Consider the following 16,936-nt stretch of genomic DNA (forward strand, 5'->3'; position numbering starts at 1 on the left):
TTTTAATCTTGTTCGTTTTTGTTTCTCAGGGGAGAATCAGCTGTTCTGGCCACTTGATGGTACAAGGTTTGCCCATTCGTAGTCGACTAACATCTGGTGGTCAGTCTCACAGGTAAAGACAGTAAGAATCTCCCTTCTCTAGCCCTTCCCAAGCATCCACCCACCACAATGGGCATCTAAGTGTTGGGTCTACAAATTGTTACCTAAAATGTAGCCCCTCGCCTGCAGCATCAGCATCCCTTGGGAACTTGTTGCAAATGTGGAATCACAAGCCCACCCTAGACCTACAGAGTCATAATGTACATTTTAATAAGATCCCGAAGTGATTTAGAAGCACATTATATTTGAGAAGCACTGGTCTGTGGCACACTTTTAATGGCTCAAAATGTGTAACCATTAGTAGTAGCAGTACAGGTAATATGTAAAACCAGAGTCTTTGAATTAAATTGCCATATTTTCCTTAATAATATATAAACTGTTAATGATTATATGTATATAGATTGATTATTCTTGTTGTTGTTGTCCCCAATATAACAGTTGCCTCTAATATAGCAACTGGCTTTCTTCCTCCATGATTTTACTAACCACTAAGAATTAAGAGCCTGGCTTCCCCTTGAGTCTTATGGTGCCACTAAGTCTTAGCAGAGCATTCCACAGTTGCTGACATGGATGAATTATATTTGACTTACCAAAGGAGCAAAAATAGTGACCCACGTTTCAGATACAGTATTTCATCACCACTGCAACTACACCTTCTTCTTCATTTTTTTTTTCTTCAAGAACAGCTGTTACTGTGAGTCCGTCTTAACCAGTTTAAGTTCATGATCATCTTTAATAGTCTGCCATAATTTATAGCCAGGTTAAATTTTATTACTTGGAGACACAGGGATTGCAGCTGCCTTGTTCTGGGTAATAAAAAGGACTTGTCTTTTGGCTCTCATTTGAGATTCAGCTTGAATACTGATTTATTTGTTTATTTTGAAACTTTTGAACAACTGGTCAAAGCCAAGGCAAGAAGAGCTGAGCCACTTAACCCAGGATGACTTCAAAGAGAAAGAAGCTAAAGCCTGTTTATTTGATTACAGATCTCACAAGATAATCCTACGTGTGTGAAATGCTTACCACTTTGTTTTTTACCTCAGCTCCACACCATTATTTGTTATTTATTATTTGTTTACGGTAGAGCGACCTCCTTCCCCACCCCACCCCCCCAAAAAATATCTGTTCTCTAGGCTCTATAGCCCAGCCTAAATGCCTGCTGTCATAAGCTTATAAATTGGTTTCTATGTTTAATGCCTGAACATGCTTGTTTTTATAGAGGAAGGTCCCGAGTACAAGAAAGAGACAAAGAGCCCCTACAGGAACGCTTTTTCCGGCCACATTTCCTGCAGGCTCCTGGGGATATGGTAGCTCACGAGGGGCGCCTGTGTCGACTGGACTGTAAGGTAGACTCTAATAGCCATCCTTGGTTCCAGATCTGTTCACATTTTGCATTTGTTCGTTTGCACTTACTTTTGTTTGTATTTGTTTTGTGTTTATTTTTTGTTTTGGGTTGGTTTTTGTTTTGTTTTGGGACAGGGGGACTGGGGAAGGGCGATAGATCACTTCTTTTCTCAAAAGGCTTTTACAGAGCATTTAATACCAGACAAAAGAATTTCATGAAATTTTTAAATCTTTACATCTTAATAAGATTTCATTGGGAAAAAATTACATTGGTATTGTATCAAGTTAACTCTGAATTTGTAAAAGACAACCAAAGAGATGATTGATTGATATAATTTAGACATTTTCCATGTGGTGCCCGGAAAGTCTTTATTACTATAAAGCCAAAACTGTAATTTTTGTATCCTTGAGGTGAATTGCTATGATATATGGACTTTGAAAAAAATTATAGTCATGAAAAGATGGCTCCAAGGTGGTTTATGAAAATCAAAGCTGGTTTCTCATACTAATCAACAGCCACCACCTTTAGCTATTCTACATTCCAATTCTTCAACCAGAAACTATATTCAGTCGAGCAACATGGAGATCTCTCAGTATGAAGAGAAACTTAAGTCACCTCTTTCACCCCAAAGATCAGAATGCTGTGGAAATTTTAGATGCAAATTAGTAAAGGCTTGAGGTTAAGCATTCATGGAATCCACTTCTCCAGGTGGCTCTTGCTCTGCCAATGTCTGCCTAAATAATATTCGGGATTGATTGTTACTTTTTCCATGCTAAACCCTAAAAGATACCCATTCCAGCTCCCGTCCCCAGAGATTCTGACTTGATATAGTAAATGGGCATTAAGATTTTCAAATGCTCCCCACTTGATCATAATACACGGCAAGGTTTGAGAACTCTAGTTTAAGGTCTGCCCTTTTCTTGGCTGCCTCTTGCTTGTTAGTATGTAAGCAATATACCATCTGTGAAACTGACATGGCAGGCCTATTTTACCTATTTATTTAATTTTTTATTTCTTATTTATTCTAATCTAGAATATAATCATGACCTGATTTGGGGTCAAAATACTATACAGTTTAAATTAATGCAGTCATCCATCCAGACCCCTCTTGTCCTGATGCCCCTGTAGAAAATACACCCCATGTATTTTCTCACTATCTATTTGGTGCCAGACAAGGATAAAGAATTCAGCCACCAAATAAATCCGCCTGTCATCAGTCTGCCATTTGCCTCAGCTGTCCTGTTCTTTATTAGGTGAGTGGCTTACCGCCCCCAGAGCTGACATGGCTGCTCAATGGCCAACCTGTGCTACCAGACGCCTCCCACAAGATGTTGGTCAGGGAGACTGGAGTCCACTCTCTGCTCATTGACCCACTCACTCAACGTGATGCGGGGACGTATACATGCGTTGCTACCAACAAAACTGGACAGAATTCCTTTAGTCTGGAGCTCACTGTAGTAGGTAAGGTTTGCTGCTGGGGCCCCTAAACATAACTCCCTTCAAAGTTGCTGCCCAAATATGCACAGCCTCTGACAGAATTCCTTAGTCCTTTGCCCCACCGAACCTCATTTCAATTTCTCCTTCATGTAGTAAGGGCCATTATTTCCTACATTGCTTTCAAAGACATATCAGTAAGCTAAAACACATAATGTGGTACCTTGTGTGGGAGTCATTGTAATAGTTAATCAATCAATCAATTCATTAGTTAATTGACTATCACTAAATCCAAGTCACTTGCCCTATGTTCATCACTCCCGGAACACACCAGAATCTTGGCCCTACTCCAAGCTTCCATGTCTTTGCTTCAGTGATCCTTCTACCAGGAATGCCCTTCATTGCCTAGGAACCACCTCCTCATTGTCAAAGGCTTAATTCAAACATTACTACCAAGGCACATCCTCCTCTGTTTCCATAGCACTTGGAAAAGGAGGGGCTCAGGGCATCTGGGTGGCTCAGTCGGTTAAGTGTCCGACTGCAGCTCAGGTCATGATCTCACGGTTCATGGGTTCAAGCCTTGTGTTGGGCTCTGTGTTGTCAGCTCAGAGCCTAGAGTCTGCTTTATATTCTGTCTCTCTCTTTTCCTCTCTCTCTCTCTCTCTGCCCCTCCCCAGCCCGCATTTGCTCTCTCTCTCAAAATAAGCATTAAAAAGAAGTTGTTTTTTTTTTTTTTTTAAAGAAAAGGAGGGGCTCTTCAGAGCACTTACAGCCTTCTATGTAACTGTTTTGCCTTCCTGAAGAGACTGTAAGCTTCTAAAGTCAGACATTCTGACTTTTTTGGTGTATCTCGAGTGTCTGACTCAGTGTCTAGAACATGAACGGTGCTCACCAAATGTTAAGTGGATAACTAAGCAAATGAACCTTTACCTTATGAGATGATGTGAACAAAATACTGTAATGCCTACAAATAATGACTAGTCATTATCACTTGGTTGATACCAGCCCTTAGGGCAGGAGTCTAGCCAAAACTAGATTTCAGAATACATGAATTCTAGTGCTGAGCTTTCTCCCATGTGTGGCCCCTACCAGAAAAAAGGATGGCTTCGGCATGCTATCTTGTCTATAGGTTAGTGGCTGCTTGCCCCATATATCTTTTTCTTTTTCTCACTCTTAATTTTTTCCTCCCAACAGAGTAGGAAAAGCTCATTCTACAAGGACATATTAACTGTAAGCTTTCATTTTTCCCCCCACTATTTTGCAAATATTGACTCTGGAATCCTGAAATATGAGGTATCTTTGCCCAAAAAAGGCCTCCTTAGGAAGCATAATGTGTGTGTGTGTGTGTGTGTGTGTGTGTGTGTGTGTGTGTGTGTGTTTAAGTAGTGTACCTCTCAGGGTGCCTGGGTGGCTCAGTCGGTTAAGTGTACAACTTTGGCTCTGGTCATGATCTTGCAGTTCATGGGTTTGAGCCCCACATCAGGCTTTCTGCTGTCAGCCCAGAGCCGACTTTGGATCCTCTGTCCCCCTCTCTCTCTGCCCCTCCCCCGCTTGCACTCTTTCTCTCTCTCAAAAACAATAAATTAACATTTTTCAAATATTTGTAAAATGTAGTATACTTCTTTTCTGTAGCTATAAACTTCTTCAAAATAAAAGTTGAGGGAAAATTAATATGCCTTCCACAAAATAAACTCCTCTAGAAAAGAGAAAGGATATATTTAGTATTTAAAGTCTGTTGTTTCTCAAAATTTACTGCTGAGAATAAAAGAAACTCTTTAAATTCCACACCCACTATTCGCATCCCCCATGTGCAGCACAGGCCCTTGAGTGTTGTCTCTCATACAAAGTGAAAGTTTCATTATTTCTTTTTAAATCATTTCTGGAGCTTTTATCAAGACAGCGATCTTCACTTAGAGAGGTAAAAAGTGTTCTGAAGAGAAGGTAAAGTCGGGGAGGGGGGTGCCTACTCTGCTAAATTCTTTAACTGTAATGAGTTTGAAGCATGAACCCCAAGGCACTTACTATTCAAACAAGAATGGCCCTTCTTCTCATTCAGCCAAAGAGGTGAAGAAAGCACCTGTGATCCTGGAGAAACTGCAGAACAGCGGCGTTCCCGAAGGCCACCCAGTGAGGCTGGAGTGCCGTGTGATAGGCATGCCGCCACCCGTGTTCTACTGGAAGAAGGACAACGAAACCATCCCTTTCACCAGAGAGAGGATCAGGTAGAGCCTGCTTCCACATTCAAAGGGACTTCCAAACTCAGTGGGGCTTCCTGGGCACCCAAATAAGTCTGTTGTCTTTTGAATCTGTCTGTCACCCAATATGATGCATTTGAATTTCATCTACATCATTGTACATATCAAGAATTTCTTTTTGTTCCTGAAGGACAGTCCATAATACAGATGTCCCACAGTTTCAAACCTTAATTTTTTTCCAGATTAATTAGTGGGTTTTTAAAAATTTTAAATTCAGTATAGCTAACATACAGCGTTATATTAGTTTCAGGTGGACAATATAGTGACTCAACAATTCTATACATTACTCAATGCTTATCAAGATAAGTGTACTTTTTAACCCTTTCCTTTATTCCCCCATCCTCCCACCAACCTCCCCTCTGAAACCATCAGTTTGTTCTCCATAGTTAAGAGTCTGTTTTTGGTTTGTTTCTTTTTTCCCTTTGTTCTTTGGGGTTTTTTTAATTATTTTTTTAATGTTTATTTATTTTTGAGAGGGAGAGAGACAGAGTGCCAGCAAGGGAAGAGCAGAGAGAGAGGGAGACACAGAATCCAAAGCAGGCTCCAGGCTCTGTGCTGACAGCGCAGAACCCTATGCAGAGCTCAAACTCATGAACCTCAAGATCGTGACCTGAGCCAAAGTCGGACATTTAACCGACAGAGCCACCAGAGCGCCCCTATTCCTTTGTTTTTTATTAAATTCCACGTATGAGCGAAATAATATGGTATTTGTCTTTCTCTGACTGACTTATTTCATTTAGCATTATACTCTCTAGATCCATCCATGTTATTACAAATGGTAAGATTTCATTCTTTTCTATGGTTGAGTAATATTCCTGTGTGTGTGTGTTTGTGTGTGTGTGTGTGCGCGCGCACGGGTGCGCGCACATGCACGCGCATGTGTGTGTGTGTGTGTGTGTGTGTATATATATATATATATACATATCACATCTTCTTCATCCATTCATCTATCAATGGACACTTGGGTTGCTTCCATATTTTGGCTATTGTAAATAATGCTGCAATAAACATACAGGTTCATGTATCTTTTCAAATTAGTATTTTTGTTTCTTTGCATAAAAATCCAGTAGTGGAATTACTGAATCATATGGTGATTCTATTTTTAATTTTCTGAAGAGCCTCGATACAGAGGCTGCACCAGTTTGCATTCTCACCAACAGTGCACAAGGGTTCCTTTTTTCTCCACATCCTCATCAACACTTGCTGGTTCTTGTGTTGATTTTAGCCATTCTGACAGGTGTGAGGTGATATCTCATTGTGGTTTTGATTTGCATTTCCCTGATGATGAGTGATGTTGAGCATTTTTGATGTGTCTGTTGGCTATCTGCATTTCTTTGAGAAAATGTTCATGTATTCTGCCCATTTTTTAATTGGATTATTTGGGTTTTTTGGTGTTGAGTTGTATTAAGTTCTTTATATATTTTGTACACTAACCCTTTACTAGATAAGTCGTAGGCAAATATCTTCTCCCACTCAGTAGGTTGTCTTTTAGTTTTGCTGATTGTATACTTTGCTATGCAGAAGTTTTTATTTTGATGTAGTCACAATAGTTTATTTTTGCTTTTGTTTCCCTTCCCTCGAGAGACATACTTAGAAAAATGCTGTTATGACTGATGTCAGAGAAGTTACTGCCTATGCTCTTTCCTAGGATTTTTACGGTTTCAGTTCTCACATAGAGCCTTGATCCATTTTGAGTTTATTTTTGTGTATGGTGTAAGAAAGTAATCCAGTTTCATTCTTTTGCATGTAGCTGTCCAGTTTTCCCAACACCACCTGTTGAAGAGACTGTCTTTTTCCCTTGCATATTCTTGCCTCCTGTGTCAAAGATTAATTACCATATAATCATGGGTTTATTTCTGGGCTCTCTATTCTGTTCCATTGATCTATTGGTCTATTTTTGTGCTAGTATCATACTGTTTTGATTACTACAGGTTTGTAGTACAACTTTAAATCTGGGATTGTGATACCTTCAGTTTTGTTTTTCTTTTCAAGATTGCTTTGGCTATTTGGGGTCTTTTGTGGTTCCATACAAATTTTAGGATCATTCGTTCTAGTTCTGTGAAAAATGCTATTGGTATTTTGGTAAGGATTGCATGTAACTGTAGATTGCTTTGGGTAGTATGAGTATTTTAACAATATTTGTTCTTTCAATCCATGAGCATGGAATATTTTTTCATTTGTTTGTGTCGTCTTCAATTTCTTTCATCTATGTTTTATAGTTTTCAAAGTACAGGTCTCTCACCTCCTAGGTTAAGTTTATTCCTAGGGTTTCTTTTGTTTTTGTTTTTGTTTTGGTGCACCTATAAGTTGGATTGTTTTCTTAATTTCTCTCTCTGCTATTTAATTATTAGTATATATAAATGCAATGCAGGGGGTGCCTGGCTGACTCAGTTGGTGATCTTGGGGTTGTGAGTTTAAGCCCCACATTTGATGTAGAGCTTACTTTAAAAAGTGTTTTAAAAAAATGCAGTGGATCTCTGTATATTGATTTTGAATCCTGCAACCTTACTGACTTAATTTAACAGTTCCGGTAGTTTCTTAGTGGAGTCTTTAGGATTTTTTTTTAATGTTTATTTATTTTTGAGAGAGAGAGAGAAACAGAGTGCAAGCAGGGGAGGGGCAGATAGAGAGGAAGACACAGAATACAAAGCAGGCTCCAGGCTCTGAGCTGTCAGCAGAGAGCCTATTGTGGGGCTCAAACCCATGAACCATGAGATCGTGACCTGAGCCGAAGTCAGACACCAAACTGACTGAGCCACCCTGGCACCCCTAGAGTCTTTTATATATAGTATCATGTCACCTGCAAATAGTGAAGATTGTACTTCCTTACCAATTTGGATGCTTTTTATTCCTTTTTCTTATTTGATTGCTGTGGCCAGGACTTCCAGTTCTGTGTTGAATAAAAGTGGTGAGAGTGGACATCCTTGTCTTGCTACTAACCTTAGGGGAAAACCTCTCGGTTTTTCACCGATGAGTATGATGTTAGCGATGGATTTTTCATGTAAGGCCTTCATTATGTTGAGGTATGTTCCCTCTAAACCTATTTATGAATGGATGTTGTACTTTGTAAAATGCATTTTCTGCATCTATTGAAATGATCATATGGTTTTTATCCATCTCTTGTTTATGTGATATATCACATTGATTGATTTGTGAATATTGAACCACCCTTGCAAGCCAGGAATAAATTCCACTTGATCATGGAATCACGATCATAATATATATTGTTGAATTCAGTTTGCTATTATTTTGTTGAGGATTTTTGCATCTATGTTCATCAGAGATATTAGCCTGCAGTTCTTTTTTTTTAATGTTTATTTATTTTTGAGAAACAGAGAGATACAGCATGAGCTGGGGAAGCGAAGAGAGAGGGAGACACAGAATCTGAAGCAGGCTCCAGGCTCCAAGCTGTCAGCACAGAGTCTGACGCAGGGCTTGAATTCACAAACCATGAGATCATGACCTGAGCTGAAGTCGGATGCCCAACCGACTGAGCCACCCAGGCGCCCCTAGTTCTCTTTTTTTGTAGTATTTTTATCTAATTTTGGTTCAGGGTAATGCTGACCTCAGCAAATGAAGTTGGGAGCCTACCTTCCTTCTTGCTAGATTTCATCTAACCAACCTTTTTTTTTTTTTTTTGGAATAGTTTGAGAAGAGGTACTGACTCTTCTTCAAATGGTTGGTAGAATCCACCTGTGAAGCCATCTTATCCTCGACTTTTGTTTCTTGGGAGTTTTTTTGATTACTGATTCAATTTCATTGCTGGTGATTGGTCTGTACAAATTTTCTATGTCTTCCTGATTCAGTATTGGGAGGTTATATGTTTCTAAGAATTTATTCATTTCTTGGGGCTCCTGGGTGGCGCAGTCGGTTGGGCGTCCGACTTCAGCCAGGTCACGATCTCGCGGTCTGTGAGTTCGAGCCCCGCGTCAGGCTCTGGGCTGATGGCTCGGAGCCTGGAGCCTGTTTCCGATTCTGTGTCTCCCTCTCTCTCTGCCCCTCCCCCATTCATGCTCTGTCTCTCTCTGTCCCAAAAATAAATAAAAAAACGTTGAAAAAAAAATTAAAAAAAAAAGAATTTATTCATTTCTTTTAGATTGTCCAATTTGTTGGCATGCAATTTTTTATAATATTCCCTTATAATCCTTTGTATTCCTGTGGGGTTGGTTGTTATTTCTCCTCTTTAATTTCTGATTTTGTTAAAAACTTTAAGTTTTAAGTTTAAAAATGTACACAGAATAAATGAAGACCTTGCATTTTTTTGTCATCTGTCTTCAGTCATATTAGTACACAGAAAACCCCTTTGATAGTAAAATGCTAAAATAAGATAAAGCAAAACAAAACATTAAGGCAGTAACTCCTTCTCTATCCATCACTACATGGTTATTTTTAAAGTAACTAACGGGGGGGGGGGGGCGCCTGGGTGGCTCAGACGGTTGAGCGGCCGACTTTGGCTCAGGTCACGATCTCGCGGTCCGTGAGTTCGAGCCCCACGTCGGGCTCTGTGCTGACGGCTCGGAGCCTGGAGCCTGTTTCGGATTCTGTGTCTCCCTCTCTTTGACCCTCCCCCGTTCATGCTCTGTCTCTCTCTGTCTCAAAAATAAATAAACGTTACAAAAAATTTTTTAAAGTAACTAAGGGGGTGCCTGGGTGGCTCAGTAGGTTAAGCATCCAACTCTTGATCTCAGCTCAGGTCTTGATCTCAGGGTTATGAGTTCAAGCCCCATGTTGGGCTCCATCCTGGGCATGAAGCCTACTTAGGAAGGAAGGAAGGAAGGAAGGAAGGAAGGAAGGAAGGAAAAGGAAAGAAACTAAGGATCCAGTTACCAAAAGTGGGTATCTTGCTAGATTTCCTCTAACCAACCTTATCTTTGCCATTTTGGTTTTACTCCATGAGGGGCAAGCAAACAAAGGCAGCTTGTGTACAAAAGTTTCTACTGAGAATTATTTTTTCACAATGAAATGAATTTGTCCCAGAGGATGTTGTAACTGTCAAGCTTTACAGAATTTTGGCATCTAAGAAGTCTACATAGGTCAAGATTTTTGTCTGGTAAAACTTTAGCAAGCACAGAAAATATTCTTGATTTAACATTTCAGTCTATGTTAATGCAACCTAGCTAGCTCAATCAGTACAACATGTGACTCTTGATCTTGGGGTCGTGAGTTCAAGCCCACATTGGGCATAAAGTTTAAATAATTAATTAATTAGTTAATCAATTAATATAACTCATTAATATAACATGCTAAACCCAGCCTGAAATATTAGCGTAATTATCCAGGATTGCAATATGCAGCCAAGGTTGAGAACTACTGATATCAAGGAAACATAAGGAAACAACATGCTGATTTGCTCCTGAACTGTATTAAGCTAACTGCTGCACATGCCCAGTTGGTTACATTAAGAAATAACCCCTCCATACTAACAGTATATCAATCCCTGTACTCCCATCTTGGTCTACTTTCCCATAGCTTCTTAGCAAAGTTCTTGTTGAAATGTCCAATCAGGTTTGGAAAAGAGATTTTTCTGGACTTTGGTTGTGACAAGTGGGGGCACCTCCTCTGGGGGGGAGTATAACTCCAGGAGAGGTGGAACAGTGGGAAGGGCAAGAACAGGTCTCAGCCTGGGCTGTCAACCTTCATCTGGGCCTCACCGGGTTAACTGCTGCTCTTTTGTGATTCCTTTCCACTTTTCAGTTTGCCTTTGATAACTGCTTTAAGCTGAGTCTCCCTTCCCTCTCTGGAGGGTCAGGGAGGAGAGGGGTAGCGCTGCCCTGCTGGATCTGCCCTGAGAGTTTCCCTGAGCCCTGAATTCCCTAAGGCCTTTTCTGCCCCTGGATGCAATTGCAGATATGTTCTCTCTTTTCTCTAGTATGCACCAGGACGCAACAGGGTATGTCTGCCTCCTCATTCAGCCAGCCAAGAAATCTGACGCTGGATGGTACACGTTGTCAGCCAAGAATGAAGCTGGCATCGTGTCGTGCACTGCCAGGTTGGATATATACGGTAGGTGTAACGTCCTCAGTTGAACATCTGTGTATGACAGGCAGCTTGAAAAAAATGTTTTAAGGACAGGCATAGTATGTTTCCATAATTGAATTGGTTAGATTATATTTTAGTGCTTAAACGATGGATTTTTAAAATCATTTCACCCTAGTCGCCTCAAGGCTTTTGTATATTTTTGTATACTTTTGTACACTTTTGCACACTTTTGCATTTAAATGAGCTTAAGTTTCTTCCAAAAAAAGACCTATATTACTAGGAATTACAGCTATTTCAGAGTTTAACCATGCTTGTGCTTCCGATCATCTAGCATCTCATGCTGTCTCCTTCATGCCATGGGCCACCCACTGGCACTCCCTCCCCACTGCCTGTCACTTCCCCCACACATACCTCCACCCAGCAGAATTGTCCTGTCCTCATTCACCTGTTAATTCATTCCATAAATATCTATTGTGCCAATCCCACAACCAGACTAATAATAGAGAGCTGTCCTAATAATAATATCAAATGATATTTGGATAATGACTTGTAATTTACAAAATGGTACCCTTAGGACCTTCCAATTATTGCAATTGTTGTCACCCTCATTTATTTTTTTTTAACGTTTATTTATTTTTGAAACAGAGAGAGATAGAGCATGAATGGGGGAGGGTCAGAGAGAGAGGGAGACACAGAATCGGAAGCAGGCTCCAGGCTCTGAGCCATCAGCCCAGAGCTCGACGCAGGGCTCGAACTCACGGACCGTGAGATCGTGACCTGAGCCAAAGTCGGACGCTTAACCGACTGAGCCACCCAGGCGCCCCTGTTATCACCCTCATTTAAATGCTGAAGATGGGCACGTGGGTGGTTCAGTCAGGTGAGCATCTGACTCTTGATTTTAGCTCAGGTCATGATCCCAGGGTCGTGGGATCCAGCCCTGAATCTGGGCTCAGGGAGGTTAAGTATCTATAGCCGAGATGCAAATCCAGGTTTTTGTATCATTCCTTTGAGCCATGTTTCTAATTTTCAAAAGGATTTAGGGGTGCCTTGGTGGCTCAGTTGGTTCAGCATCCAACTTTGGCTCAGGTCATGATCTCACAGTTTGTGGATTTGAGCCCCGTGTCAGGCTCTGTGCTGACAGCTTGGAGCCTGGAGCCTGCTTCAGATTCTCTGTTTACTTCTCTCTCTGCCCCTCCCCTGCTCACTCTCTGTCTCCCTCGCTCAAAAATGAATAAACATTTTAAAAAAAGGATTTAATAAGTTAATCTTTTTTAATATTTATTTTTTTACTTTGTGTGTGTGTGCACGCGCGCGCGCGTACACACACACACACACACACACACACACACACGAGTGGGGGAGGGGCAGAGAGAAAGGGAGAGAAATCCCAAACCAGCTCCATGCTGCCAGCACAGAGTCCAACGTACGGTTCCAACCCACAAGAACCCACGAATGGTGAGATCATGACCTGAGCCGAAATGAAGAGTTGGACACTCAATTGACAGCCACACAGGTGCCCCAACAAGTTCATCTTTATTAATCTATTAATGTACTCTATGCATCTTGTCTATAATTTTGACATTAACTGGCACTTTTGGAGACATATTCCTTAATCCAAAAGGGTGATTCTTTTTTCCTCTCCTTTAAAATTTGTTTTAAAAAATAATTTAATAATTAACAAATTTCTTTTAAGTTTATTTACTTATTTTGAGAGAGAAAGAGAGTGTGTACAAGCAAGCAAGCACACGCATGAGTGGGGTAAGGGCAGAGAAATAAAGAATCCCAAGCAGGCTCTGTGCTGTCCTGACGCAAGGCTCAAACTCACAAACTGTGAGATCATGACCTGAGCCAAAACCAAGAGTCGGTTCATTGAGCAACTGACTGAGCCACCCAGGTGCCCAAATAATTAATAAATTTCTTCTTCATTACTGGTTCAACATGATTAACCTAAGTTACAAATAGGAGTCACTGTGTCTAGAACCTGAGGTCCCTGCTCTTCATAGGTGCATACTAGGTATATCCCTTTTTTAGTACCATGCAGGTGGGACCTTGGCCTGCCATTTTCTAATACTTGGGGGAAATATATAGCTTTCTGATTATTTTCCTTTATCCTTGAACTTGAAAAGAAATTCAACTGTGAGGGAAGCTGACCCTAATGTACTGTCCCCTGGTTGGGGGCGGGGAGAGAGGGCCATCGATATAGTTCAACCTAGGCTAAGTCCCTTATCCATTTCATCCACTTCACCATACCAGAGGGAACTAGGTCTCCAGCCAAGAAACCCAGTACCAATAAGCCCTGAAATAGATAAGTTTTGTCCCAATCCTTCTCCCTTTCCTGGTTGTTTGTCCTGGCTCACCCTTCTGTCTCCTGTCTTGGTTGCACAGCACCAACAATAGGGGGTGTTATTTCCTCAGTTGGGAACCTGGGAGTGGAGGAGAGGATGGAGGACTTGGGCTAAAATCAATCCCCTACCCCCTCTCCCACCACTTCCTGCCTGTCTGAGGACAGGCTCCCCTCTCTCGTCCGAAGGAGGGCTTCTAATAGAAGCAATTACAGTAGGCTGGTTAAGATGTCTGGAGCAGAGACTTGACTAGCTGTTCACTGTGGCTTTATTGAATGCCTATTCTTCAGCAGAAGCACTATTAGAATTGTAGCTTCCAATATTTGATTTTATCAATTCATTTGGAGGTATTTAGACTCTAAAAAACTGATTCAAAATAAGGAAATCAACAAAGGCCCAATTTATAAATCAGAATGCTAAAAAGGTCCATAGCTTCCTGGGAACCAGAGCATCAATGTTCCCCACCCGGTGTTCCCCCTTCTCCACATCAAGGTCCCCGGAAACCTAATCAGAAGATTTCTCAGTAGTTTCTGAATCAAAGACAAGAGGAGTTTGGATGGATATTTCACTCAGGCCATGTTCAAGCCTAAGGATCATCTCTGCTAAAAACAGTGCTTGCTAAACATGGAAATTCTAATACATTCTCTTTTGTACCTGAACCATGATTGGTTGAACAGAAGTTACTTTTCATTCTTCTTGCGGTAACTCATTAGAACCTGATTAGGGAGGTGGGTAGGTAGGGGCTGATTAGTGATTAGGGTGTGAAATAGGTACTACTGAGAGGTCCAGAGCCATCTTTTGGCTTCCATTTCCTCAAGTTTCTTGTCTCTACCTTCTCAGGTACCTTCCCTTGAGAGCCTGAAGCTCTTTCTACACTGCCCGTGGAAGACCCCATCCTAGGTCATATTTTGAAAAATCACCTTAGTCAGCCACTCTTATAGTCCCAGAGTTTTGGCATTAGGAGCATAAGAGATGGCCAGCCTAGTTCACAGCAGGGGAGAGACCTTATTGTTTTTACAAATGGTGCATTTTAGAGAACGTGTTGGAATGAGGACAGAACACACCCCTACACTGTATCTGCTAGACTGCATTCCTTTGTAACACATTATTTGGTCCATTTTCCAGCTCAGTGGCACCAGCAGATCCCAACACCCATGTCTGTCCGGCCCAGTGGCAGTCGCTACGGATCTCTCACCAGTAAAGGACTTGACATTTTCTCTGCCTTCTCCTCCATGGAAAGCACAATGGTGTATTCATGCTCTTCTCGGAGTGTAGTGGAGAGTGATGAACTTTAGGAATGTTTGGGTGTCTGCTGTATAAGGGGGCGGACTGTGGAGGGGGAAGGAGGACAAGCCAGATACAGTGGTTTCCAAGCAACTGGATTTGAGTAAGTTCCCATGCTGCTGGACCCTTGGCAAGAAGTGCTTTGAATAAGTCAGCTGGAGACTCTTGCAGTCTCAGCTGGGGGAAAGATGTAGGGCTGTGCCTTTTAAAGATTCCAACAAAAATGTGAGAAGACAATACAGATGAACCAAAGATGTCATGAAGCTGCCATCCACTGCTTTGGGAAAAAGCTAGCATGCTCCCCTGCCCCCTGCTATGTTAGGGATATTTAGGCCCTACTAGGAGCAATGAGGGGCCATATGCTTGAGCTGAAAGGAGTTAGACAGTAGTGACTTTAGGTGTCATTAACTCACCAGTAATGCAAAGAAAAAAGGTGGGGAGGTCTCCATTACCTTTCATCAATTACATCCATAGCAGTAGTTTTGATGGATTCTTCTAATCAGCTTCTAGTTAGCCTTAAGAGATCATGCCATACAACTCACATATGTGGAGAAGCACTTTTGATTTACTTATCCTGAGTGTACTGAGCCACATTATAAGGTGCCAAAATGTGCCTGAGATACAAAAAATTCACTGAAACACTCAATATTGCACAGTGCACTTGTTCTATAGCCAAAACAAGGCCCCATTAGCCTGTCTGCACCATTGTCTTCTGGATATAATGGTGAGTCGTTTTTCTTTCTGACTTTACACATCCTTAAATTCTAGAACTAAAAGGTTGTTAGTAAACCAACTAACAACAAAAACTTCTGTGGGGTTCCTTTTTAAACTACTAGCTCAATATGCAAAAGTCATCATCATCTTCCCCTCCTCCCTCCCCAAAAGTCTGGAAGTGTATGAGGGAGTAAGGAAGGGAGAGATGCAAACAAGGAGAGAAGGTGATGGAGCCTGTCAGTTTTCACTTGCCCCTTAAGAGCAATGGTTCTAGAGGGAGAGGTCTTTAATAGGTATGAACTGTTTGTGAGATAATTAATTTGCATTTTCTGCATAGAAGATATCATGCTAACCATAAAAGGGGGAGGAAAGGAGAATATGCCTCTTTATTCCAACCCACCTATTTAAAATCTTCCTCTTAAGGAATTTTTAGACTTAAGTTCACTGCAATTATTCCCAGTGCCTAGAAGAGTGTTTGGCCCCAAATAGACATTCAATAGATATTTGTTGGATGAATGAATCTTATATGAGATAGAGAAATCTGCAATTCACACAGCAGTCCAAAAATTGCCCTGGGAATAGTAATCACAGCACAGTTTGCTCCAGACTCACCCGTGAAATCAATTGGAGGTGTCTGTTACCAATTCCCTGTGCCCAAGTGTCTGGTGTTCTCTGATCCAGGCACCCTCAGCTGGCATCTTACTCGAATGAACAAATAGTCATTGTTTAGGAAGGCTTGAAATTTTCTTCACTTCAAGGCAAAGATTTCCAGTATAAAAATAAATTCATTCACTCAAAAAAAATCATTTGTGTGTCTACTCTGTATAAGATGCTATGCTAGAAACTGTGGGAAATATGAAAATATGAATAAGACACAGTCCCTGACCTCAAGGAGCTTATAATCTAGCAGGGGAGGTAAGATGTAAGGCATAAAGAGTGCTGCTTTTGGGAGGGGGAAGAAATAGATACTTTATCAGACAGAAGTTTCTAGTGCTTTTCATCCTATATTTTTTATGACTCTAAAATCATCTTAATGTCTTCAAATCTTTATTTCTTAATGAAACAAAATGCCATAGGTTACATCCTTAAGAAATAAAGATTTCAGTAAATTATTTGGTGAAATTAGTAGATTTTGTTTCATTTTTTTCATGTATTCATGAACAATACTAAAAACATAGGCAACTGTAATGAAATACTATATGTTTCATACAGAATGCATTCTGTAAAATGTTCTGTTTCTGTGTTAGCTTCTATTATGAAATCTCATAGCCAAAGAGAACTTTCTAACTCCAGGATTGTTCCTTCACAGTTCTTTACCTCACCTCCCCATCACCTCTATTTCTGTAAACCCTAAATAGTCCTCCCATGAAAGGATAATTTTCATCTCTGTATGTCTTAGCTTTCTGAATATTTTTTATCCGTCGCCTTTTAGTGTTCGAGAACTAGGATAAATATTATATTTGGCCACTGGATGGCGCTGTCTA

General features: G+C 40.9%; 1 protein-coding gene across 1 annotated transcript in view; it reads left to right on the forward strand.

Annotated features, from left to right (window-relative positions):
• MYPN (myopalladin) overlaps positions 1 to 16,239 on the forward strand; it is a 105,488-nt gene extending 89,249 nt beyond the window's left edge. The window contains exons 15-20 of the mRNA XM_047072851.1: positions 30 to 112; positions 1,319 to 1,445; positions 2,698 to 2,905; positions 4,935 to 5,100; positions 11,003 to 11,136; positions 14,580 to 16,239. Of these exons, the coding sequence (XP_046928807.1) occupies positions 30 to 112; positions 1,319 to 1,445; positions 2,698 to 2,905; positions 4,935 to 5,100; positions 11,003 to 11,136; positions 14,580 to 14,749 (888 nt within the window). The 3' untranslated portion in view covers positions 14,750 to 16,239. The remainder of the gene's footprint in view (positions 1 to 29; positions 113 to 1,318; positions 1,446 to 2,697; positions 2,906 to 4,934; positions 5,101 to 11,002; positions 11,137 to 14,579) is intronic.
• The last annotated feature ends 697 nt before the right edge of the window (positions 16,240 to 16,936 follow it).

The sequence above is a fragment of the Lynx rufus genome, unplaced genomic scaffold (genome assembly GCF_022079265.1).
Source record: "Lynx rufus isolate CCGP_SWC_20201006 ecotype Redwood Valley unplaced genomic scaffold, mLynRuf1.p SCAF_11, whole genome shotgun sequence".
Lineage (NCBI taxonomy): Eukaryota > Metazoa > Chordata > Mammalia > Carnivora > Felidae > Lynx > Lynx rufus.